The sequence below is a fragment of the Gymnoscopelus braueri genome, assembly GCF_963280865.1.
Source record: "Gymnoscopelus braueri genome assembly, chromosome: 9".
NCBI lineage: Eukaryota > Metazoa > Chordata > Actinopteri > Myctophiformes > Myctophidae > Gymnoscopelus > Gymnoscopelus braueri.
The window spans coordinates 7,813,224-7,839,842 of NC_137610.1; the positions used below are offsets into that span (position 1 = coordinate 7,813,224).

A 26,619-nucleotide genomic window follows, 5' to 3' on the forward strand; every position below is an offset into this window, starting at 1 on the left:
ACTACCCCCCAACTTGGAGGCACCAGGAGGTTGTTTGTTTATAATTATTAACGAATCTTTGGATTTGATCATAACTCCCGTGGTCGCTAGTTTGAGTCGTGGCGGGGGTCTATCACTTTTCTTTCCCCAAATTCGACTTGTAAACAAGCCAGTGAATGAAATCACATGTTGCTGGTGGTGGCCGGGATGGAAAACAAGAACGCTCGTCCCAAAACACGCTCGCCCCGGGTATATCCGGCGCCCTCGGTCGGCGGAAAAAATTGGGGCAAGTGTGTTTTGGGGCGACTCGGGCGAGTGTGTTTTGGGGCTGCGTTTCTCGTCTATGAGTATTGCGGAAATAATATGAATAAAAATTTTTTTTTTTCTCTCTCTCGAATCTTTGATTTGTGGGACATTGTTCCGTTTGTGCGGGACGCGGGACAGACGGTCCAATTTCGGGACTGTCCCGACTCCCGCGAGATTCGGGACGGGCGGTCACCCTATTTTACACATTTACACTTACACATCGCAAGAGCTTCTGCTCTCTTTCAAAAAGACGGTGCGCCATAAATAGCCGATCTACAACCGCACAATGCATCTCGCTGTGAGTTTGTAGATTTTAATAGCTTATTGAAGAAACCAGTGCCGTAGAATTCGCTCAACAAGTAGTGCCATATATATTGCATCATCTCTTTTTTCATATTTTATTAACTGAGTGAACACTGGGATTTATTCATTCTGTCCACATGGGGGTGAGGTCCGGGTACTAAAGTATAATTCGGGTCCTGCATGAACCCAATTATACTTTAGTACCCGGACCTGATACACTTTCTTTCACACTATAGTTCTCCCCCCATCCATGCTGTTAGTTAGTTTGTTTGTTTGTTTTGGGCACTCGTCTGGTGACTGGTCCTCTAGAGCAGAGTTCGAGCTGATTTCTTTATTGTGTCTATCATGTATTGATTTATATGAGTGTTTGCTTTAACGATGTAGACCAATTTAAACATTAGAGAGGCTATAGGCAATTGAACACGTTACCATGCACAGTTGCACACACAATGTCACTGGAGGGCAGCAAATGTCACCAGATATTTAAGCAGCGAAACTAAAAACTGACGTTATAAACTTGACAGCACAGAGGAAATTCCAGGGGACACATAGCCTTTTGTAAGTGTAGAAGAACATAGAACATGAATTGATTTGATATGATCTGAATCTGTTTTCACAGCTGCAGGGGAAATTTCCCAAACTGTGTCTGGCGACTCTGTCCAAATAAGGGCAAAGTGTGTCACTATGAGACCCTGATGGGAGATTTGCAGGAACATAGGGCTGATGGTTCGAATCCCGTCTGTCGCACATCCAAAACATCAAAAGTGACTAAATCAATCATGCACACATCAAACAGAAATGGCTACAGAATAGGCCGACAGTAGGCCTACTTTTTTGTTTTGTTTGTTATAAATAGTAGCCTACAGTTATGTACGTTATATAGTTATAGCCTAGGGATAGTTAATTTTTTTGATATTTGGGTTTGATATGACACTTCTGTAGTAGGCTACCAGTCAAACAGTTGAACACCCTTGTTTAATGCACCACACAGTGACAGGAAGCTTGTTAGCATGTTGTTATAGCAATGCTAATGGAAATAATGAATGTTTCCAACAGTTGATTGTTGGCATGTTGTAGTTTGCTACAACATGCCAACAAGTGAATGCCAGAGAAACTGTAAAAGTGTACAGTTTGTCTTGTTTGGCATTCGATCAGTTCTACATTTGTTTGTCGAATAGATGGTAAATAAAACTGGGATAATAGCGCCCTCTTGTGGAGTCCCAGTATAAGTAGTAATAGAAGAGTTAGTAGTCGATAGATAATTAGATATACACAGTGGTGGAAAAAGTAGCCTACTCAAATGTTTTACTTAAGTAAAAGTATCAATACTGCAGTGTAGAAATACTCTGTTACAAGTAAAACGTCCGGTAATCAAAGTTTACTGGAGTAAAAGTACAAAAGTATTGGCATCAAAATATACTAAAAGTAAAAGTACTCATTGTGCAGAATGTCCCATTTCACAAGTTCAAAATGTGTACAAATATTTTGAAAATAGCAGATCTACAAGCTCACAATGCAACACATTGTGAGCTTGTAGATCGACTATTTTCAAATGGCCGAAATGTATATAGGGCTGAAGTGGTTAATGTATGTTTTGTAATAATAATCAAAACCTTCAAAGTAACTAGTAACTAAAGTTTTCAAATATTTTTTGTGAATTAAAAGTACAATATTTTGTAGATGTAGTGGAGTTGAAGTAAAAGTACTGAAAATTGGAAATTCTCCAGTAAAGTAAAAATACCTCAGAATTGTACTTAAGTAGGCTACAGTACTTGAGTAAGTGCGCTTAGTTACTTTACACCACTGGATATACAGGTACAGTAGGTTTCATTGTGCTCTGTGTGCAGGTGCTGGGGGGAGATAGCTAATTTAGTCGTTCTTGTAAATTACTTCTCACAAATTATGAGAACTATGCTATTATCTCCCCCATCACCTGCATGCAGAGAGCACAATGAACCCTACTGTATAGGCCTATATCTCCTCACTACTGTATATCTACTCTGTATCTACTGTTTATCAGTTCTTCTGCTGCTGTCTGGAATGATTATGTTTCTATAAAATGTGTGGATTTTATACAGCTATCAGGTTGATGTAATAGCTTAGTTTGTTGGTTGGTGCCGTTCTAGTTTTCATTTGAACACCAAGAAAACTATGGATCATCTTTGATTTTAGGACTGTGATAACAACATCCACCAACAAATTACTATTGATGGGGGGAGGGCGATGAAGTGGTAGATTACTACAAATACTATATAGGAACAACAATAGATGCTAAACTGTCCCGTAGCTCTCAAGTGTTATCTACATGGTCTGCAGTGTTTATTTCATGAAATAACTGAGGCATTTGGACAGAGATATTGGTCATTTGCTATCGCTCCTTTGTTGAGAGCATTTTAACCTTTTGTTCCATTGCCTGGTATTTTCCTTTGTGATTAATAAAAGCAAACTGCTTAAAATACTCAATTATGTCCAGTAAGATAGATGGACAGCAGCAAAAGTGCATGATGATGACCTGGGGTCAGGAAAGGACACTCCATTATTAGAGATGTAGCCTCATCATCATCATCATCATCATTCGAGTGCCCTCGAGATGTGCGACACAAGCTGCTTCCATTGGTCTCTCTTTCTCATTGCCACAGCGAGTTCATCCACAGTCAGTCCTGTGTCCCTACTCAGAACATCTGGAAATGTGAGTGGTCTGCTTCCTCTTGATGGGCAGGGTAGTCTCCACAGAAGAATATCCGAAAGCAAAATTCCAGCAAAGCGGAGTCTTCCTTGTGCCACAACAACTGAGATGGAAGGGGTGCCTATCTGCTACTGACTACATTTATGATCCAAGGTATTTGAATTCCTCGGTTTCTTTGATGTCACTGCCGTTTATGGAGCGGATGGTTGGATGATCAGAGTCTTCATTCAGAAGCAGGCATTCTATCTTCTTGGTGTTCAGCATTGGTGTTCGACTTTGGCTGCTGATACTTCTAGTGATGTTAAAAGCTCTTGAGCAGAGGATATGTGTTCAGCTATCAGTGCGATGTCACCCGCATTGTCAAGGTCGGTCAGCCACTTCTGACTTTGACGACCAGATAAGATCTTCTGCCTATTGTGAGACCTTTGGAGGAGATGGTATCTAAAGCTTGCCTGAGGACGTAGTCAACGATAAGAGAAAAGGAGCAAGTGTGTCACCCTGAAGGATGCCTGTGGTTGTCTGGAATTCCTTTGTTGGTCCATCAATGCTCTGCACAAAACAGACAGGGTTCTCATACATCACTGCTATTGCTTTCACCATTTCTTCTAGTATTCCATAGTTGAGCAGTATATGCATCATAGCTTTCCTGTTCACGCTATCGAATGCTTTACAAAAATATACAAAATGATGGAAGCTTTCTTCTTTGATTCCTTGAAGTTCTTTGATGATTCTCCTTAAAGATGTAAGATGCCTATCACACCCCTTCTAAGGATACGAGACAAACATGTTTGTCTGAGCTCATTCAGTTGTTAGTTGGGTTTGTAAGGTGACCAAATTCTGCAAAGTGACAGAGTAAAACATAAGCTGTGTTATAGTGGCTGAACAGTTTGGCAGTTTTCTTTCATTATCAAACAAGTCCACTAATAAATTATGTTTTATTACGACTTTACAATATGGTCTGAACAGTTTTGAGTGTGGTCATTCATGAATGTTAGTTATTCAAAATGTTCTACTTAGCTGTTATCACAAGATTGTCCTGATAGTGTCAACACAATAGTTAGAAAGTTAAATTAAGATGAATTCCATAGTCAGCGAATACAGAGAATAAAACAGCTCAGTTTTGTTTGTTTTAGCCTACTTCCCCTGCCTCAGGTTCTGTGTAGCCTAGATCAATATTAAAACCTCTTTGTTAATGGAGACTTGACAAACATTAGAATCCAGCAGCACATAAGTGTTGGGGACAAAAACAAGGCAGGTTATTCTAAAATAATCACAATAAAATGCTGTTATAACAATGACAACCCTCAAATGACAGCAAACAACTGCAAAACAGCATTGAACAGATTAAATAACCAGGCCTTTTCAGCCTGTTTACCATCAATATACGGCATATTGCCACAATTAGGCTATTCCAGTGTCTTCAGGGAGGAATCCTCTATAGGGCTGTCCTATCAGTGTTGAATGCTGTAACCATGTGAGTGCAATAAACCCTGTACTACTGCTCTCCCTACCTCCCTGATGCACGTGCTTGTTTGTGTTAATGTGTCACTTACTGTACGTGCAGGTTTCATACTGTATCTCTTTATCTCTCTGTCTCTCTCTCCCCCTTTATTTGTATAGCCTACCATTTTCACTCTCCCTGTGTCTTTCCCTTGTTATTTCTTGTCATCTCTCTCCATTATCCAGAGCAATTTCCTTCCTTTCCCTTTCTCTCCCTCTCCCTCCCTCCTTCCCTCCCTCCTCCCAGTATTCAACCTGGAGTTTCTTTATATTAATGAGTCACTCAAGGGAGAGGCTGGAGCTTCAAGCGGCATATGGGAGGTGCCTCAAATAAAGAGAGTGAGGGAGAGAGAGAGAGTCTCGCCATCACACACCTGTTTGTTCAGGTGGAGCATGTGACTGCTAGCTACAGTATATTATTTGGACCTGGAGTTCTTCCCTGGAGGACAGCTCTTCTCTGTGTTTATAGGACCTTTTTATAGTCTTTACAAATCTGCAGGACGCTACTTTCTAACAACATTGAACTGTATACTGCAAGTTGTAGGCTACTACTGTGAAGATTTGCTGGGCTACGGTTTGATTTCTTTTTTTTTTACCAGGTTCCCCGGAAATAATTGCGCTGTGGAAATTTGTGTAACTCGTTTTCTTCATCTCAGGACTTCATTGGTTATCAAGGGATTCATTCATTCATCAAGCAATTCCAACGATTTAACAATAAGCATACTGAGCTTCATAGAGGGAGCACCTGTACACTGACTATAAGCACTGAGTCAGCTTCTTTGAAGACCGAAAGGCAGCCAAGCTTCTGCCAATTTCAACACATATATAATCTGGCGGTTCTGTCCTTGACTTAATTGGCCAAACCCCATTACAACCAGAAGGGGTTTGCTTGCCTTCGGTGGGTCTTGTTCAGAGAAACCTTCAGCAGTACGCCATGGCAGACTTCCCAAACAAGGTGACCACAGAGACCAGCTCCCCCCAGTCCCAGGGCTCTCAGGTAGGGAACAACCTCAGAGGGATGGCTTCCAACGTCACCTCCATGATGGACATGTCTTTCATCAAGAGTATACCAGGCATTCTGATGATGAGTGAAATAGTGAGTGGCTTTTACTGTAGATATTGCTGTTCTGTCAGGACAACTCATAAATAGAAAAGACAAATAATGAAGGATAAGATATATTTATTGAATATAAAATGAGCAATATATTTATTATGAGCAATATATTTATTATGGTTTGGCGATGAATTGGATCTGCTTTTAGGTACTCTGATAAAGCGCATTTCCCAACCATAGGGACTCAGAATCCCCAGTACATAAACAGCAGATCCAAAACAACAGGTGGTAGCATGGGGTGGTGGAGGGTGAGCAGCAATTTAGCACAGTACTGAAATGAATGAGCAGCAGCACAGCAGCAGTGTGCAGCTAAAGCAAGCAGGATGAGAAGCGCAGACTTCCAGCTTAAATAGAGCGGTCTGAGAATGAGATGAATGTGAATGGATGAGTGGATGTGTACGTGGAGCTGATGTGGTCCAATAGCAGGCCATGCTCACTGCACTGAGTTCCCTGACAGAACTTGCTCTGCGCATGTCTGTGACAGGCGCGACGCTCATTTCTGTCAGGACAACTCATAAATAGAAAAGACAAATAATGAAGGATAAGATATATTTATTGAATATAAAATGAGCAATATATTTATTATGAGCAATATATTTATTATGGTTTGGCGATGAATTGGATCTGCTTTTAGGTACTCTGATAAAGCGCATTTCCCAACCATAGGGACTCAGAATCCCCCAAAACAGCGTAAACTGCGCAATGTCAGAATCCCCCAAAAAAGCAGATCATTCAGCACCAACCTTAAGCTATGTGTACAGTAGAGCCTCTACCGTCTCCTGATACAGGAAGACCATGCCGATATCCCTCCATTCTTGGAGACAGAAACACAGCTGTGTTCTTCTCTTGGATCAGACACTGGCCATACTAGCATTATGTGATAAAATCTATGTGTCAGTAGAGCACCTACCGTCTCCTGATACAGGAAGACCATGCCGATATCCCCCCATTCTTGGAGACAGAAACACAGCTGTGTTCTTCTCTTGGATCAGACACTGGCCATACTAGCATTATGTGATAAAATCTATGTGTTCAGCAGAGCGCCTGCTGATCCTGAACTTCAGGTGTCCTAAACGGTGTCATAAAGTGATGTCCACCTTACGGGTGCCGCACCACGAGTAGGAATCGAAAAGGACATTCTATCTCTTAAATAAGAAATCAGTAATCAGTACCCATGCACCACCTGGAGCAGCTTTCTTCCTTTTTCTTTTTCTTTCCTTTTTCTTTTCCTTTTCTTTTCTTTTGCTTTATAAATTAACAAGCATTGCAGCAACACCTTTAAGAGTATTTATTATACCCATAACAGCAGTATTAAGGTAATTAGCAGTAAGCAGCGAGCTACAACATTATTCACTCATTAGTTTTTGAGCCTGAAGAATGTCCTTTGTGTTTAGCCTAACATAACTTTCATAGGCTGCAGAGGACCACCGGCCCAAAGCTTTGAGCGTGGCAGCTGGCACTTTTGATGCTGCTGTGGTAGCGGCTCCTATCCTGAAGGAGTGAGATGTGTAGCGATCGGAAGGAAGCCCACAGCCTTGACACAGAAGTCGAAGTTTTTTGCAGAACCAAAGACCAGACATGGCTTTCCCAGAATCCGTCATGAACAGTGGCTCGTTGGCATTGGCAGGTGAACGGCATTGCAGATAGCGTGACATGGAAGAGAAAGGACAAAGATCAGTGTTAGTTTCTGTTATTACCACAGATATGCCTTTGCCAGAATAGTCAGTTTTTGAGTGTTTTAATTTGATGGTAAAAAAGTGAGCATCAAAGATCAAGTCAGATGTGGAAAGATCATGCGTGGGATTAAATGAACAAGTAGCCGTGCAAAATTCACCACATCTCAGAAACCCATAGAAAGCAGTGAGAAAAACTGATTCTAACAAAAGATCTATGTATGGACCAAAAAACCCTTGACGGAGTTTGAGCACCAATGTGTGGAGTACTGAAAGTGTAATAGGAAGGCGTTTATCTTTAACTCTTGGGTTTTGTTTTTTAAACCCATTAAGGAGGAGACGGACGGACGGATTGCCGAGTAAACTACTCACTGTAGGATCTCTGCAGCGGAGATGAAACTGAATCCCTGCTAAAATGCCTTTGATGGAGGAAGGCTGAATTTTGCGAGACTCAAAACAGTGCACTAAAAAAGCGCATACTACAGACATGTTGACGGGGAGAGGAGATACACAGAAAGCAGCACAGAAAGACGAAAAGTAGGACCATGCAGAGTCATAGGCTTTTAATGTCGATTTTGACAGACCTAACCTCATATAACTGGCTGCTGCAGTTAAATAAGTTGACAAGACACAATTTAGTCTAGCACTGTTTGACTGAATGCTGGGCATTTCAAACCCGTCGGCATTGCCTCTGGGCATAGGGCATGAAACTCCTGTAATTTAGAACGGGACAAAGCATCAGCTACGTTGTTGTTAAACCCTGGAATAAAAGCAGCCCTTAGAATGAAATTATCCATAACACAGGTCCAAGTTATACGCCTGATTACCCTATTAATAACTGGAACAGATGAGCGCCCTTTATTAATTATTCCGACCACAGCTTCATTGTCACAGAACACAGTGATCCGTTTCCTATTCCAGAATTTTCCCCACAAAATGCACGCCACTGCTATAGGGTAAATCTCAAATAAAGCAATAGACTTCACATCTGCTGGTAAAGATATTATTTCTACTGGCCATTTATCTGAAAACCATTCCCCTCTGTACACTCCCCCAAAACCGCACGAAGGAGCTGCGTCCGTGTAGAACGCTAAAGAGGCAGAATTTTCAACCAAATCATTATAAAAAAAAGAAATGCCGTTCCAATCATTTAGCAGCCGTGACCAGAAACGTAAATCTGAGCGGCATCCTTCGTCTAGAGTGATTTCATCATGCAAATCATGCACAGATTTTGCCAGATCAAGAAGTCTTGAAATAAAAGCGCGACCCTGAGGAATAATGCGCATTGCAAAATTAAGGTGGCCCAGCAAAGAAAGCAATTCGCGTTTAGAAATAACCTTAGCAGCAGTTGTGAAAGCAGAAATGATTTCTCGAATGCGATCGAGTTTCTCTGTAGGCAGAGACGCTTGCATTAAATTGCTGTCTAACACTATGCCAAGAAACTCAAGGTTAGTAGCAGGCCCCACCGTTTTTTCCTCTGAGAGAGGCACATTTAATTTACTGAAAAGCCCTCTAACGGCATCAATGCATTTAGCAGGAACAGAGTTGGGAAAATCAACCACCAGAAAATCGTCTAGCAAATGTAACACGAAAGGCAATTTGCAAGTGTTCAATAATATCCAGCATAGTGCTTCGGACAGCGTGTCAAAAATGCGGGGGCTACTGCGACATCCAAAAGTTAAACGGACTGCAAAATAAAATTTGGACTTCCATTTAATCCCAAAGAGATGCCACTGGGAGGGATGAAGAGGCATGACTTTAAAGGCGTCTGAAATATCTGCCTTACCTAACCAAGCGCCTTTACCTGCCTGTTTGATGAATTTGATTGCGTGATCAACTGTAGCGTAAAATAAAGAAAACTGTTCAAGTGGAATTAAACTGTTAACACTGGGATGACTAGAATTATTGTGAGGGGCTGACAAGTCAATAATTAGCCTCTTTTTGCCAGAATATTTACGCGTTGCAACTCCAATTGGGCTGATCCTAAATATAGGAAATGGAGCTTTAGTAAACGGACCAATCACAAACCCTTTCTTAACCTCTTTCTCTATTAAAGTCTCTACTACTGCTGGTTCTCTGAGTGCAGAAAGCAAATTTTTACACACAAAAGAGACTTTTGGCAAGTAACAGAGGCCTGCCACAAACCCCTGCACTAAACCAGTGATGAGGTAGTTAACGAAACATCTGTTTGGGTGTTTAGATAAACAATGAGAGAGTTCAGGCACGTTGATCGGGGTTGATGGGTGTTTTATTTTCTCTTCCCCGAAAACGCCGGGCGGGACCGGCGTGGGCACACAGCCCTTGGATGGCTGTCGTTGCACATGCTGCAAATGTGCAAAAACTTACAATTAGGGTACGAACAAACAGATTCATTGAAATTTATGCAAGCAGGAGTACCGACTTGATGCTTCACCTCTTTGTCAGAACCAAAAGCACCACTGGATCTGAACGGCGCGGGTTTGCTGGGGTAAGAAGCTTTAAACGCTGCCCTGGGACAGAGGCTTGCAGAGTGGGTAAATGAACCACAAATGGAGCAAGACAGGGAACGGTGACCAGTAAAGTGCCTGCTGAATAGTTCCAGGTCCAACACGCCCCAATCGAGACGTGTGTTGAACCTTTGCAAATACATAGCCGCTTTGCTAGAGAAAGATTTATGATACTCATAAAAGAGCGTTCCGCCATACGACAGCGCCAGGTCGGATATAATAGCCAGGTAACAGTCCAATTCAACTCTCCTCTCTGGAAACTCTTCACACAAAACATCTCTGAAGACTCCATAACCTACGTTAAACTCTGCCAGCGTCAGACTTTTTAATAAGCGCGGGTCGCTCTCTTTTAGAGAGAAAGTGAAATCCCCGCAGTCTACTAGACGTTGGTCAATCATGTCAGCAGCACAGAGAATTTTAACAAGGTTAACATCGTTACCTGCTATAATTTGGCTGCGCAGGCTCGCGGATATACCCGCAGCAGGAGAGATGTACGGAACTCCTGTAGCCATCGCTGGGACTGCAGTTCCCAGGGTTCTTTGCGGGAACATGACTGTCCTGGACGGGACGTCTGGGAGAGGAGCAGGAGGAGGAGTCGGAGGAGGAGGAGGAGGAGTCGTAGTAGTGAGAGACAACGGTACAGCGACAGAAGGAGTAGCAGCAGCAGCAGGACCTGGCCCGGCCGGCAGGTGACTGAAAAAGTTGGACGCAGAGCCTGACGTGGAAGCTATTGCTGGATTTTCCAGTGTGGTGATACGGTTGTTCATCTGGCCGATGGATGCTTTAATGTCTAGCAGAGCTGACAGGACTGGATCGTCTCCTGGTGGAATAGCAGAGGCGGAGGAGGGATTCCTTGATTTTTTGGTTGATCTGGATGATGTAGCGGCAGCGGCCGGTGTTTCAAATTGTAAGGAGACCAGATCAAGTTGAGACCGCGTCTACTGTCGTCCTAGTAACAGCAGATGTTGTCCCCGGTGAAAAAAACACGTAGCTGTCCTCGTCAATGCCGTTTTTTTTTCATATCACAATGTCAAAACATACCGATCTGATTCTTGTTTGGGTGAAGAAACGCCAGACAGACGAACACTCACGTTGCGTTGTGGACGGCTCTCCGTTGGTTTTGTTGTTGTTGTTGAGGAAAAGGAAGACAACCACTTCCTGTGTCAGTCTCTCTAACAATAGATTTACACGTTTTATAAATGCAACTATTTGCCATTGGAGTCGGAGTCAACATGTGTAAGGTACAATCACTATTCAGCCCATTCAAAGCGTGCAAATAAACGCATCAATGAATTAATAAATATATAAATAAATGTTCATTCCCTCCTGGGATTCGAACTCTTCCCAATGTCAGCATAAATACACCAGAGAGGCGCTTACTCCGGTGCGCCATTCTTTTCACAACAAATAGGTACCATAAACAAATCATAGAGTATACAACCAGCCATTAAAAAACAAAACAGACATGGTCACAGATTAACTTGAGACCTCAGTCACCACACTGATTTTATTTTACTGGTCTCCAACACGGCTGTTTACTACAGATTTGTTTCTAAAATATCTCACCATGATCATCTATTATTCATTATGTTATAGGCTACTTAGAAATAGTAAATATGACGCATGATATAGGTTAGATAAACTGTTTATAACATGACCAATTATAGAGAAAATATGGCCAAAAGTGTCTGAAACCCCACATTACAGTGACGTGATTATTGACCAGTCAATTTTAAATGTCCTACAAATTATTGAAGCTAATGTTTATGTAATCTAATCACCTGGAAATAGTATGTTTAAGATACAGTTGCAGTCGCTGCACAGAAAATGGCATTTCAAGGCATGTCCATTTAGAGCTCTGGTCTCCGTTAGGAGCGGTGCTCCTCCCATTGACTGCAAATTCCACTACCGTGCGAGGTCTCCAACTGTAGTAAAACTAAAGAAAACGATTTTGCTACTCATCGAAACAAAGGCTGTTTTGTGTTGCTGAAAAACTATTCTCCACGGTGGGTTACATCTCAGCACACCACCTTCTCTGTATAATACACTTTTTGTGCAGAAAATAAAATATGTATTGCAGGTGAGTATTAAATTACTCACCTGCGCCCTCTACAGATCTGGTCAATATAAATAACCATTGATCATTAGGCCTACCATTGATCATAAACGAACAGTTTATCTAACCTATCATGCGTCATATTTACTATTTCTAAGTAGCCTATAACATAATGAATAATAGATGATCATGGTGAGATATTTGAGAAACAAATCTGTACTAAACAGCCGTGTGTTAGAGACCAGTAAAATAAAATCAGTGTGGTGACTTGAGGTCTCAAGTTGATCTGGCGACCATGTCTATTTTGTTTTTTTAATGGCTGGTTGTATACTGTATGAGTTGTTAACGGTACGCAATTGTTGTGAGAAGAATGGCTCACTGGTGTAAGCACCTGTCTGGTGAATTTATGCTGACATTGGGAGTGGTTCGAATCCCCGAGGGGATAAACAATTATTTATTTATTTATGTATTCATTGATGCGTTTATTTCCACGCTTTAAATGGGCTGAATAGATATTGTACCTTACACACAATGACTCCAATGGCGAATAGTAGCATTTATAAAACGTTTAAATCTATTGTTAGAGAGACTGACACAGGAAAGAGTCTTCCTGTTTCTCAACAACAACAAAACCAACGGAGAGCCAGCGCCCAACGCAACGTGAGTGTTCGTCTGTCTGACGTTTCTTCATCCAAACAAGAATCAGATCGGTATGTTTTGACATTGTGATATGAAAACAAAAAACAACAGGCATTGACGAGGACAGCTACGTGTTCTTTCACCGTGGACAACATCTGCTGTTACTAGGACAACAGTAGACGCGGTCTCAACTTGATCTGGTCTCGTCTTAATCTTTGTCGCGGTGTTCTTTCTTTTTGATGCAGCTTTTTTGTGTGCGGTAGAATCGCCATACCGGGCTTCGCCTTCTTCGATGACAGACAAGAAGAAGTCAAACAGCTCGATGTGTGACAACCCCAAGGGGGGTGAAATCTCATGGAGAAAAAGATTTTCTAAAATTTTGTTGACTGGCCAGTCCCGTATTGACAGCTGCTTCTGGGTTATACGGAAGCTCCGGCGGACTTGAAGATTGTCTTCTTCCCCTGCAGTCGCTGGAATGGCAGTCACAGCCATAGACATATAAAGGTAGACGCCTCATTCGGCTCTGAAGCGTCTGTATCTCGGGCGCGCTTCCTGCTTCTGCAGGGCTGCCGTGTGCGTCACACACGCGGAAGTTCGGTAGGCCAATCAGAGGCAGGTGGGGGCGGGTCATTTTGTAACCCAGCTTTTAACCCTTTAAGAGGCAGCAGCTGTGCGCAGCATCTAGTTAGTTGGAACTTGGCAAACTCCACACTATTTGTGAAATTCAAATAAGACATGGTCGCTTCGTGTGGAAAATGATTAGCCCGTATACAAGCGTCACGTGAACCATGGCTAGAAAATGATATGCTTCTGGTATTATTTTATCTTTATTGCCATTATGATATTCTGCTCTGTGACTTTGGAATGATATTCTTTTGGCTGTCTTGGAGTATTTGTGTTATATGTTATACTTTCAGTGCCATTAAAATATGGAACACAGACTTTTCATTTATAGTTGCTGTTTTTGGAAGAGAAAATTCTCAAATGAACAATTATTTCAGTCTTTCAAAGTTGATAGCTCTGTTCTGACCTGAATAGCTAACATGAAGGATGTTAGATAAAGGCAATTCTGCAATGTGGCCAGCATATTTCATGTAGTCTGTCAGTGAATGGAGACAAAAATATTTTGTGACTATTACTGTTACTTGAAAGTATTTTGGTATGAAAATATGCAATTTAGATGTAACCAAATATAGGCCTACGCCTACTGGATCCATAACTCCATGTCTCGCATTTGTGACAAACTTTACCGCTTGAAAATAGGTTGAAAATTCAGGGAGTTGTGATGATTTTAATTGTGGAGAGACCGTCTGCTTCAATGGACGTAAATGCATTAGAACAGTGGTTTTCAACCTTTTTCATATCAAGGTGACAAGGTCCATTATTTTTTCAGCATTTGAGTCACGGACCACCGTTTGATAAGCTTTAGCCTCTCACACCCAAAACTTAGAATGTTATCATTCGATTAGATGTTGTCAAAATAACAATTATTTACGTTCTCTAATTGTGTACTTGTTTAGTAAGTAATGTAGATGTTTAACAATTTGACTCTTCTTGACAGTGTGAAATGTTATACTCAAGATTTAAAGATCTATATAAGGGTCCATTTGGTTATCAACTCTCCATCATTTAGCTGGGTACCACCTGGAACCCCCTCAAGGACCACTGGTGGTTCCCGGACCACTGGTTGAGAACCATTGCAAGACAAGTCCCGGAAAAGACGCACTGTGATTGGCCAGTAGTCAACGCGCTGTGAGCGCTGTGATTGGCCAGTAGTCACTTTGAGTGGCAGGTGCAGCCGTGCAGGGCGGAAGAGCCGTGTGTATTGCGATACAAGTCGCCCCAATGAACTGCAGAGGCCAATGAGGTATCTAGGTTTCTAATATCTATGGTCACAGCCACTGGTGTTATATCGACCAGGGGATCAGCCAGAATATCGGCTTCGTCCATATCCGAGCCCGTAAGAAGCAAACCGCTTGGAGATGACATCATCGCAAAAAGAAGCAGCAAGAAACGGACCCACATCAGGTAGGCAGGCTACTGAGCAGCAATTTAGCACAGTACTGAAATGAATGAGCAGCAGCACAGCAGCAGTGTGCAGCTAAAGCAAGCAGGATGAGAAGCGCAGACTTCCAGCTTAAATAGAGCGGTCTGAGAATGAGATGAATGTGAATGGATGAGTGGATGTGTACGTGGAGCTGATGTGGTCCAATAGCAGGCCATGCTCACTGCACTGAGTTCCCTGACAGAACTTGCTCTGCGCATGTCTGTGACAGGCGCGACGCTCATTTCTGTTACTAGTTACTTTAGAAATGTAGATGTATTATTACCAAACATTTCTAACGTCGAAAATGGCTCGTTTTCACCACGGTAAAAAGATTATGGAGATATGGAGCTTTTTCTCAAGATCCTATCATTGGAGAGGACGGAAGAGACGTTTTTTGGTCCGTCCATTCCATTTTACAGGGACCTAGGAATTCAAGAATTCTCGTGTTTGGCACTCAATGTGTTAAGTATATCAAATTGATCACTTTTGGACCTTTTACTTGTAACAAGAGTATTTGCTGTGCTTTGTGGTTACTACTTAAACACTCAGACACCAGACTGTCTGGGAGAAACATTGGCCCTCCTCCTGGGTGCTGTATACACAGTGGGTCCTATCGCGGAGCTGCAGCCCCAGGCCCTATAGTGTTCTCCTCCTGGGTGCTGTACACAGAGTGGGTCCTCTGGCGGAGCAGCGCAGCAGGGCCCTCTCTCTCTCTCATGATTGAAAGCTCCCCCTGACACACAGAGCCATTATGTTCCTCAGTCACACAGCCTGGGGCTCCGGGGCCGGCTGATTGGCCGGCCTGCCCTGCCACTGGCCTCTATGGGCCGGCTGATTGGACGGCCTGCCCTGCCACTGGCCTCTAGATTGATTCTTCTAAGAGGCTTTATGAATGTTTCATATTACCAGTGGTGGAAAGTAACTAAGTACATTTACTTAAGTACTATTTTGAGGTATTTGTACTTTACTTGAGTATTCCCAATTTCCAGTACTTCTACTCCACTACATCTCAGAGGCAAATATTGTACTTTTACTCCACTACAATTATTTGAAAACTTTAGTTACTAGTTACTTTTAAGATATGATATTATGAAACATACATTAACCACTTTAGCCCTATTTTATGCAGTACCTAGGCTGTTTGAAAATAGCCGATCTACAAGCTCACAACGCGTCGCATCGCGATGCGTTGTGAGCTTGTAGATCTGCTATTTTCAAACATTGCAGTACTTTTACTTTTGGTACTTTAAGTAAATTTTCATAGCAATACTTTTGTACTTAAGTAAATTTTGAATTCCGGACTTTTACAACAGAGTAGCCTACTTCTACATTGCAGTATTGATACTTTTACTTAAGTAAAACATTTGAGTACTTTTTCCACCACTACATATTACTGTATGTATGCTGCTGCAGGCCTGACAGCTTCATACCCAACACACATCAGGTTGAAAGTGGATGAAAGCAACATGTAAATGAGCAACAGCTCAAAATTTGTCTTCTGTTTTTGTCTTTGTCTATTGTTGGGCTAAGAGCGGGGGCGGCTATGCTATGCCACAAAGATGTGGAATGCCCTACCAAAAGCCGTGAAGGAGTGTAAAACCCTACTCTCCTTCAAAACCGCCCTAAAATAGTACCTACAGGTGGCCGCAATTCAAAACCAGCCCCTGTAAAAGTCAAGGCCTAGCCCCCCCCCCCCTACATATTTTTGTTCTTCTGTTTTCAAACTGTCTTTATGATGATTTTGCATAGTATTGTGTATATCTGTCTGTCATTAAATGTCTCTATGCATTGAATAGACTGGCTCCCCGTAGCGGCTCGCATCCAGTTTAAAACCCTGGTGCTAGCCTATAGGGCAGTGAAAGGAACAGCTCTTTCTTACCTCCAGGCTATGGTCAAGGCTTACACCCCTGCCCGACCACTTCGGTCTGCCGCCTCCGGGCGACTGGTTGCCCCGCCCGCCGCTCAGAGGTCCTTCTGGCCGATCTACACGGTCACAGCTTTTTTTCTGTTCTGGCCCCACAGTGGTGGAATGAACTTCCCACTGATGTCATGGCAGCAGAGTCACTGCCCATCTTTCGCCGCAGGCTGAAAACCCACCTCTTCAGGGAACACTACCCTTCCTCTTCGCCTCTCCTACTTGTTGTACGAGCTCTTGTTTTATTGTTTTATTGGATCTTGTTTATTCGATACACTTATTTGTTTTAGCTCTTGCTCATTTGATTTTCCAATTTGTCTCATCTGTTTAAGAAAGTAGGTAGCTGATATATTGCACTTTTTACCTTAGCGCTATAGTATACTCTTAGTTGCTTGTTTTAGAAGAGAATGCACTTAAGACTTCTGGTGATTAGTAGTTTAGTTCCCTATACCTATGTTGAATGCACTTATTGTAAGTCGCTTTGGATAAAAGCGTCTGCTAAATGACTGTAATGTAATGTAACTAGAAGTTCTGCCCGCTACGCGGGCAGAATTCTAGTATCCCCCCCCTAACCCCGCCAAAGAAAATGTCGTTTGGGGGTACAAAATCATGGGATATAAAAGGTGGTAAAAAAGAAAAACCCAGAGGATCGCTCCTCCCCCCCCCCCCTTAGGGGTCCCTGGAGACCCTGGGGTCTCCAGGCCGTGACCTACAGACACGGCGAAGGAAAACTGTGAACACAGCCACGCATGCAAGATGTTGCACATGAACTCAGCAGCCGCACTGAGGCGCTCCAACACAAACACTCTGACATTAAGCTTCACACAACAAACATCAGCAGCAAACATTCACCACAATGACAAAGAAATTACGTCTGCGCAAAAATAAGCGAGGGCTCGCTTATTTTGTCTTTCCCTCCCTCCCTCTCTTCCTCTCTCTCTCTCTCCCTCTCTGTCTGTGTCTGTCCGTCAGTAACCTCGCATCACCAGTCTTTCCACCTTGGAGGAAAAGTCCGTCAGCGAAAATTATCTGTCGCTGTTTGGCTGACTGTTGTCTCTCTCCCACCCTCCCTCTCTCTCCCTGTGTGTGTGCGTGTGTGTGTGTGTGTGTGTGGTGGGGGTGGGGCGGGGGGGACAGCCATGACGCAGCGGGACTTTTGAGATGGCTATTGGCAAAATAGGTTGACTTATTCGGATACATGCGTGTGACTGTTCGACCCTGCCGGTTCTCTGAATTTTTATTTTTAAATAGGCTCTGTCATGATTAATTAACCACACATATGAAGTGAAACAACTGAATTCTATCCAAACGATATGTTATAAGTGAATTCCTTGACTCAAAGAAGAAGTTTGAGAGCGTTTAATAAGTGAAAATAAGAAGTGAAGGCACTGGCACCCTGAGTCGCACAACCAACAATGGCTGCCGTTCGTTTTTTTTTCAGGCTGCGAACGCGCCACCTGATTGGCCAACTTTTGCTGTCAATCACAGAACGATGAGCGACGTTGCCATGTCCAGGAGTTGTAAGCGTGAAGTGGGTGTAAATTGGTTAGAGAAAGTGCGTTTAATAATATATAACATCATGTATATGTAGAATATATTGAAAGGTCCATAGGCATAGGTATGTTATTTATATAGATCCAGCGTGTCTGTCCCCATCTGTGGTGTTTTTGGCATGAAGCTGGTGGCTTGTTGCTGGACTTTTGTCTTCCGGAGGAAAATTCACGGAGCGGATTGCGTATTACTGTCGCGCAACCTGGCAACGTCTTTGAGGCTCCTAAAAGGTCTCACCTTCCGGTGTGTCGGTAATGTGTGGGGAATTTTGTGTTGGACGGATTTAATTATGGTGTGAGGGGGCAAATGTGTGTTGAGGAATGGAAAGTGGACGAATAACTGCGTGAATGAATTGCGCACGTTGTGACTGGTGTTGTAGTGACATGTGAGATGTTATTGTCGTTATTTCGGCGAAACAAATGATTAAAAATGAAGTGCCTTCAGTCGCACCACCGGAAGTGAGACGATCTCTCAATTGTAATAATATAGATGTAATGAATACAAAGGACCCCAATAGAAACAAGCCATAGTGCTTTCTTGGGTTTAAAATCTTCTTAGCAGACCTTGTGTGCTTTTTTCTTTTTGCAAACTGCTAATAAAGTATTCAATCAATCAATCAGCTCTGATGTGAGCTGGGAGTGAGTACCACAGTGAGGGGGCGGGCCACGAGAAGGCCCTGTCACCCCAGGTCGGCTTATTTGTCTTGGGGGGGTGTCCAGGAGGGTGGCATCATCACCCGACCTGAGGGAGTGGGAGGGGGGCGTGGCATTGGATGAGTTCAGAGAGGTAGCGGGCCCCTCTGTGTCCCATTTACTGGCTCATTTGTTTCCTGCATCCAGTTCGATACGGTGGTGATGACCTACAGCCAACCAAGGGCATGCAGTGTTACCCCTTAATACCTCCAGGACATGATCCACCTCTACACCTCCTTCCCTAACTGCTCTCTCTCTCTCTTTAGATCAGACAACATATCTGACCCTCAAATGTCAGTTAATATCGGTCAAAAACATCATTAATCATCATTTTTTAACCATGATGGATTCATTGAAAACACCTGTGACTGATATTGTCCTTCTAACGCGTGAGGGGGCTGTGTTTTTTCAATTACTTTTTTCATTGGGTTTTGTATAGGAAGGGGGCGTGTCTGATAAAATGTCTGATAAAATGAATATCAAATATCTAAATACTGAATCAAGCAACTTAAAAACTGTCTGAGGTGAAACACAAAAGCCTGAGTAGACGATAAAATGACCCCAAACATGTTTGAAAGTGAACTATCCCTTAACAAGCATAAATGAATGTCTGGCATCATGTTTTATTTTAGTTTAACAGAACTCGAATGAAATGTGAAAACTCTGTTAAACCTTATCAAGGATGTAATGGGAGTAAATGATGTCACACCTTTTCACTTATAACTGTTACGTAGTGAAGGCCATGTTTCGCCGGAATGGTGTTTCGGTCGGCTTTGACTTTTCCTGGAAGGTTGTCACCACAGCAGGCGACATAATTACACACACAACAGGCTCTATGCACAGCAGCCATATTGGAAAGAAATTGGGCCTCTTCCTTACTTCCTTCACAGGACTTACTTCCTTCACAGCCCAATTATACTGTTCCATTTAGTGTAGCACAGAGGTTCTCAAATGTTTTAACTCTTTGACGGCCAGTGACGAGATTTGTCGTCATATTTTGGAGTCACCATTTGACTCCCAGGGAAGCAAAGCAGCAGCAAATCACGTGATGGCAAAAAAAAACAGCCCGTTCACTTCTTTATTTGTTTTGGAAAAATTGCCTTTTCTGTTTCGGCGAAAACAACCTACATTCAACTGCCCACAACTATAGAACGGATGCCCCCCCCTTCCAGTGAGTCAACACCCTGACTCTGTTAGACCAGAATGGAACAGAGCCTTCATTAGTATCATTGGTAAAACCTGTGAAGGAAGTAAGGAAGAGGCCCAGTTTCTTTCCAACATGTCTGCTGCGCATAGAGCCTGCATATTGTTTGGTTCAGGTGTGATGCTGGAAAGACAACAGAACAGATTTTATACATGTTAGACGTAGAACTATAGGGGTTTTTATTCTAAATGACAGTGAGAGTGATTACAGGTTTCAGAGCACGGCCCACTCGGTATGGTAATCAACCTTTTATAGCTCTAATATGCTAAACAGAGAACATGTTCTACCATTGTGAGCTATCACAGTTGTTTTTAGTTGTTTTTCTTTTGTTTGTTTATAATAATATGCCATTTGAAGACAACCTTGACCTTAATGACCTTACGGTTCCATGACTGCACATATTATTATTTTATAACATGGGCTGTAAATGCTATCAGCGATTAAACCAATCACTAGCAGATTAAAGTGAAAACATGTATTAGTACCCAAAGAAATTCATTAAACCAAAACTTTGCTATTGACTAAACTTTATTGGTATTTATTAATCAAACACAATGCTTTGATACCTTACATAGTTTCATGATGGATTCATCATTATTGATTGATTGAGTTTTTTAAATTGTACATTTACTGTAGCACAAAGATGCATTATTTCTAAAGAAAGAACAAAGACTATCAGTTGTACAATTATTGTCAAAACCCATCATGACCATTGGTTGACTCCAATTGTTGTACACCACTGACACCTAGTGGTGATATTAGGTTGTGTCAGGCAGAAAGTACCATAGAACTGAACATGATGTCATTTATTTGACATTCATTTGATAATTCAAGGCCTTTGTTATTTAGTATTAATGCATTCAGACTATATATGTAATAAATACGTTATGTTATTTAGTATTAATGCATTCAGACTATAGATGTAATAAATACATTATGTTATTTAGTATTAATGCATTCAGACTATAGATGTAATAAATACATTGTTATTTAGTATCAATGCATTCAGACTATAGATGTAATAAATACATTATGTTATTTAGTATTAATGCATTCAGACTATAGATGTAAACAAATAAAGCTGTGTTGTGACCTTGAGTTAGTATCACATTAACACATGATCTTGTTTTGAGCATTTTTAAGCCTTTATTTGACTGTTTGCAGAGATAGGAAAGATGAAGAGACTTGTAAACTGGCGTGACACATTTCACAGGTTCTGGGTTTGTTTCCAAACATGACTGGCTTTCACATGGTTCTCATTACCCTGCTCAGGAGGTACTACTAACTGGCAAGATGTGTCCAGAATAGCTGATCTACAAGCTCACAAAGTGAATTTGTGAGCTTGTAGATCTTCTATTTTAAGTTTGTTCAAACCTTATTATTAAAATGAACGTTATCATAAGTAAAGGTTGTAGGAGTGTGGTGGGAGCAGCAGAGAAGCTGCTTCCTGTGGTTTAGGTGTAACTGCAGTCTGCACGTTAGACAGGAAATGAGAGACCAGGTTAGTTTCAACACTGACTTTAACACTGTCAGTACATTGGGGGGGGGGGGGGTAGTGGTACACTGACTTTAACACTGTCAGTACATGGGGGGGGTAGTGGTACGCTGACTTTAACACTGTCAGTACATGGGGGGGGGGTAGTGGTACACTGACTTTAACACTGTCAGTACATGGGGGGGGGGGTAGTGGTACACTGACTTTAACACTGTCAGTACATGGGGGGGGGGCTAGTGGTACAGGAGGTACCTCTTAGGAATCAGAAGGTTCAATCCCCGGCTCCCCCTGGTCCTTGAGCAAGGCACTTTATCCACAGTGCTTCACAACATGCATCACATTCACACACCTATGGAGGAGGAAACCATGCAAGGCACCAAGCTGCTCATCAGGAGCAGTTAAAGGGAAATTTACCAGGCTGTCATAGAGGTACACGAGGTACAGCAGCCCGCTTATCAGAAGGTTCGAAACCCCGGCTCCCCCCTGGTCCTTGAGCAAGGCACCATGTTTCTGGTGACTGATATTGTCCTTGTAATGCGTGAGGGGATAAGGATAAGGATAATTCCTTTTAACAGGACGTTCATGAAAGTCCTTGCGGCCTTGTTTCCAATGAGGGCCTGTGAGCAATTAGGGGTTAAGAGTCTTGCTCAGGGACAAATTTCATTTCATCAACACATGCTGGCGTGGCTTGGAATCGTACCTGGGGGAACCAGGGCCTCTGGCCCCCTAGGCGGGCTCACTAACCACTCAGCTATGGCCGCCCCTTTACAGTATTACAGTATTGGGACAGTATTGTTTAATTTATTTAAATATGTATGTGTCAGGTTCATACAGTATCTGTCAGACAGAGACATGTAAACGATAGGCCGTATCTTCCGTCCTTCACTATCCCTTGGCACTATACCCACTACCCGTTAATTACGCACAAGGCGTAATTGCTGTGATTTAAAGTTCTCTATAACCAGCAATGTGTGAGTAATAATTCTGTGTATCACATATAATTTAATTCCAAGCCAACGTCATACTGCTCTTCAATCTTCCATGGGCAGAGAGGCAGAGAGAGTAAGGGCACTGGGGATAATGTCTTGCACAGCCTGGTCTTAAAGGCAATGGCATCTGGCACAGTGATTGGTTTTATTAATTTAAAAACAAAACCACACCTATGCATAATGAAAGTGGTCCTCCATTTTGTAACCTGCAGAGTTCAGCGGCCCTCCATTTTGTCACCAGCAGAGTTCAGTGGTCCTCCATTTTGTCACCAGCAGAGTTCAGTGGTCCTCCATTTTATCACCTGCAGAGTTCAGTGGTCCTCCATTTTGTCACCAGCAGAGTTCAGTGGTCCTCCATTTTATCACCTGCAGAGTTCAGTGGTCCTCCATTTTGCATATATGCTCCTCTGTCGTATGTAGGGCAGGTTGTGGTTTAGCTTCCTGTCATCAAGATCGCTGCCACTTTCCAGTGAAACCACGTGATGATCAGATAAGGAGAGTTGTCGTGTCACACATAAAGACACGGACGACAGTGATCGCCGATCAGTGCTGTTCAGGACATCAAGTGTTGATCAGTGCTGTTCAGGACATCAAGTGTTGATCAGTGCTGTTCAGGACATCAAGTGTTGATCAGTGCTGTTCAGGACATCAAGTGTTGATCAGTGAAGTTCCAGACATCAAGTATTGATCAGTGAAGTTCCAGTTGAGAATCCAGTGTGAGTTAATCCAGACATGGATAGTACAGGGATAGTTTTCCTCCTTCTCTGGAGCTCAGGTAAGACTCTGTTTTAATGACACTTGTTGGTTGATGTGGATGTGAACACACTGAGGCACAAAGCTAAGACAACCATGAGTACCGTTGGATGCTTTACTGCGTGTGTGTGTGTGTGTGTGTGTGTGTGTGTGTGTGTGTGTGTGTGTGTGTGTGTGTGTGTGTGTGTGTGTGTGTGTGTGTGTGTGTGTGTGTGTGTGTGTGTGTGTGTGTGTGTGTGTGTGTGTGTGTGTGTGTGTGTGTGTGTGCGCGCGCGCGCGGTCATCATGGCACACAGAGGGGTCAAAGGTCAGATATATTTATACACAGCTAAAGATCGTGCGGAGAAAACAAAAGTTCACCACAGTCCAGCTCTTGTCGGCCTCGCACATGTGCACAAACGAGCACGTGCGCGCGAAGATTTCACGGGACTGCGCCTGCTCGCCTCACCGCCCCTCAACTTCTCCGCGCGTCTCAAATAATCGCCCGCCTCTCTTTGAAAATGAATTACATACGCGCGTTGGCCGCTTGCCGTGTGAAAGGACCTTTAGTATGGAGTCTTATATTATAACAGTGGTTTCATGTCATCTCCCACTAGGGATATGCCAGCGAATGTCTGATTTTTCGAATATTCGTCAGTCTCCATAATCGAAAATTGTTTTTAAAATTAGATTTTATTTATATATATATCTTTTTTTTGTTTAGTTTTTTTTACTTTTTATGGCTTAGTTTTAACCAAAATATAGGCTAATACTAATAATAATAATAGTATTAATAATTGTAAATGGCCATTGGTCACACCACCAGTTTGTTTTACTGTAAACTTGGAGGAAGCCAGCAGCGCAGTCTTTGCAGAGTGCAGGCTGCTGCTGCTTTGTTGTAGTTGTTGGGTGGTTGTGGGGGGGGGGGCAGACTACGATTTCACCCCTGTTCATCCGTGTGTCTGTGAGCAGCTCATCTCCGGCACCGTTGCACTGATTCGTGTGAAACTTTTGCACGCACACTCCCTGGAGGCCAAGGAAGAACCTCTGCCCCAAAAGGTCCACATCGGCCTGTTATAGCACCACCAGGAGGCCGATTTTTGCAAAGCAAAATTTCTGATATTACTTCTACAGATTTTGTCCAAACCTCAAAATTGCACAAAATGTCGCAAATCAACGCATCGTCTAATTACTGCGAAACTTTAAACGCATCGATGCATGTTATATTATGTATAATATATGTTATACTTATATTGATCATTGTCTTCATCAGTGAGTGTTGAACTCTATGATGACATCAAAGTACATGTTAACTTTGTAGTCACTCTTAGCTCTCACAAGGAGCTCTGCAGCACAAATGTCGTTTTCTTGAGGCCACTTGACCCCCTGAAAACTTATCTCATGTTATCAGCAACCAACCTGTTAGTTTACAACAAACTATCGATTGTCATTGATCTTATTATTTTGTTATTTCTGATATAAATTATAGTTCCCCATTCCCACCCTGTGAATGTCAAATAAATAGCAGCAAACAGGAGAAAACAGACATCTTGTCCTGTATTTCAACAGATAAACCACAACAACCAACCAGCTGTTACACTGAAGCTCATTTAGTTTTTTATGTTTCTCCTCAGCTCTCCAGAATGAACCAACACACAACACAACAGGTAAGACTGTCTGAAATATGTAGATATTTGTATTTAAAGTGAATAAAAGGTGAGTCAGTAAATACAGCAGCTTCACTACTGTGTCAGTGATGTGTTTGACAAAGAGGGGAAACACATCCCAACCTTTTTAAACATGGTGATCAATAAGTTTACATTTATAAGGTTATTTATGTATCCATATGTTACATTTATGAGCGTATTAACCATTCACCGCCAAAGTTTATTCATAATAAAATCACCCACTGCCAGGGTTTTTAATCATTTTTTTATAGAAAAATTGTTATTATTATTTTTTAACATTGAAGTGAAGTTTTTTTTAATTAATTTAATTAAATTTAATTAATTCGTTAGGGTTAGGGTTATACATTTATACTAAAAAATTAGAGAAACATTTTAGGAATTCAAAAACAAAATAAAAAATAATAATTAAAAGGGGAGAATTCTCCCCTTTGGCGGTAAAGACCATTGACTGAAAAGGGGAGAATTCTCCCCTTTGGCGGTGAGTGTGTTAAGACTTGAGTCCCATTCTACAAATGCCTTCTAAATCAGTAGTTCTCAAACCTCTGTGTGCCAAGGACCCCCAAAATGATATGCATTTGGCCAAGGACCCCCATCTGAAAATGTTTTGTGCCAGCGATCCCCCAGAAGAGAACATTTGTGTTTTGAATGTGAATTATTCCATTGTTTTTCCAAACACTTTCAATATTTTTTTAATGTTTTCAAAAATAGCAGATCTACAAGCTCACAGCACGGCACAAAGTGACGTGCTGTGAGCTTGTAGATCTGCTATTTTCTAATAGCCAACGCTAAAATCTAAAATGAAACGGATGCTTTCCCAGTTCTTGTATATTTTTAAAGGTAAACCAACTCAAATGTAATGTCTCACTTTCTCCAGAGGTGGAGCCATTCCTCATCGTATCCACCGGCTCCAACCTGATGAAGATCAGCTTGGATGGCTCCAGCTCCACAGAGCTCAAACAGGTGAAAACCATTAGACATAACAACACATCCTATTTGATCCTATACAATATTCTACACACACTGCTTTTGACATGCTGGAATGTATTCCTGTCTGAGACTAACACAACTGATGTGGTGTGACTGGACTTGAAGGAGGCGTGGGCTCTGGACTTTGACTATCAGCAGCAGATGATCTACTGGACAGAAAGGGACCCCCCCATGATCAGTCGCATGCACATCAATGGCAGTGACGTCCAGGTCAGTGTGACAATGACAACGATGAGGATGAATGACAGGGAAGAGAAACTGAATTCAAATTACTTACAGTACATATATAATTCAGTACTTATACTTGTATTTAAAATACTTTGTGACATCAGTTTTAAATGTAAAAGCAGAAAACAGGGTGTCTGGTGTTTCAGTCAGTAAGTGTACAGACCATGTGCCGTGAGGATGTGAGTTTGAATCTGATTCCTGGTCTTGTCTCACATTTTTCTCCTCTTTCTGTCCTTGGTTTCCTGTCTCTCTACACCAGGGCTTCACACACTGTTACATGACAAGGACCCCAAAATATCAGAACTACAAGCTCACAACGCGTCACAAAGCGACGCATTGTGAGCTTGTA

At 42.2% G+C, this 26,619-nt stretch overlaps 2 protein-coding genes across 4 annotated transcripts in view; both read left to right on the forward strand.

The window, feature by feature from the left end:
- Positions 1–5,243: 5,243 nt before the first annotated feature.
- Positions 5,244–26,619, forward strand: part of pllp (plasmolipin) — a 53,875-nt gene continuing 32,499 nt past the window's right edge. The window contains exon 1 of the mRNA XM_080436856.1: positions 5,244–5,870. Coding sequence (XP_080292982.1) covers positions 5,709–5,870 — 162 coding nt within the window. The 5' untranslated portion in view covers positions 5,244–5,708. The remainder of the gene's footprint in view (positions 5,871–26,619) is intronic.
- LOC308091329 (scavenger receptor cysteine-rich type 1 protein M130-like) overlaps positions 14,232–26,619 on the forward strand; it is a 28,231-nt gene continuing 15,843 nt past the window's right edge. For 2 of the 3 annotated variants that reach the window (XM_080436852.1, XM_080436854.1), the window contains exons 1-4: positions 14,232–14,770; positions 25,002–25,034; positions 25,930–26,015; positions 26,148–26,252. In XM_080436852.1, coding sequence (XP_080292978.1) covers positions 14,725–14,770; positions 25,002–25,034; positions 25,930–26,015; positions 26,148–26,252 — 270 coding nt within the window. In that variant the 5' untranslated portion in view covers positions 14,232–14,724. Of the gene's footprint in view, positions 14,771–23,178; positions 23,411–25,001; positions 25,035–25,929; positions 26,016–26,147; positions 26,253–26,619 lie in introns of those variants that run through there. The other variant, XM_080436853.1, reaches the window with a different exon arrangement.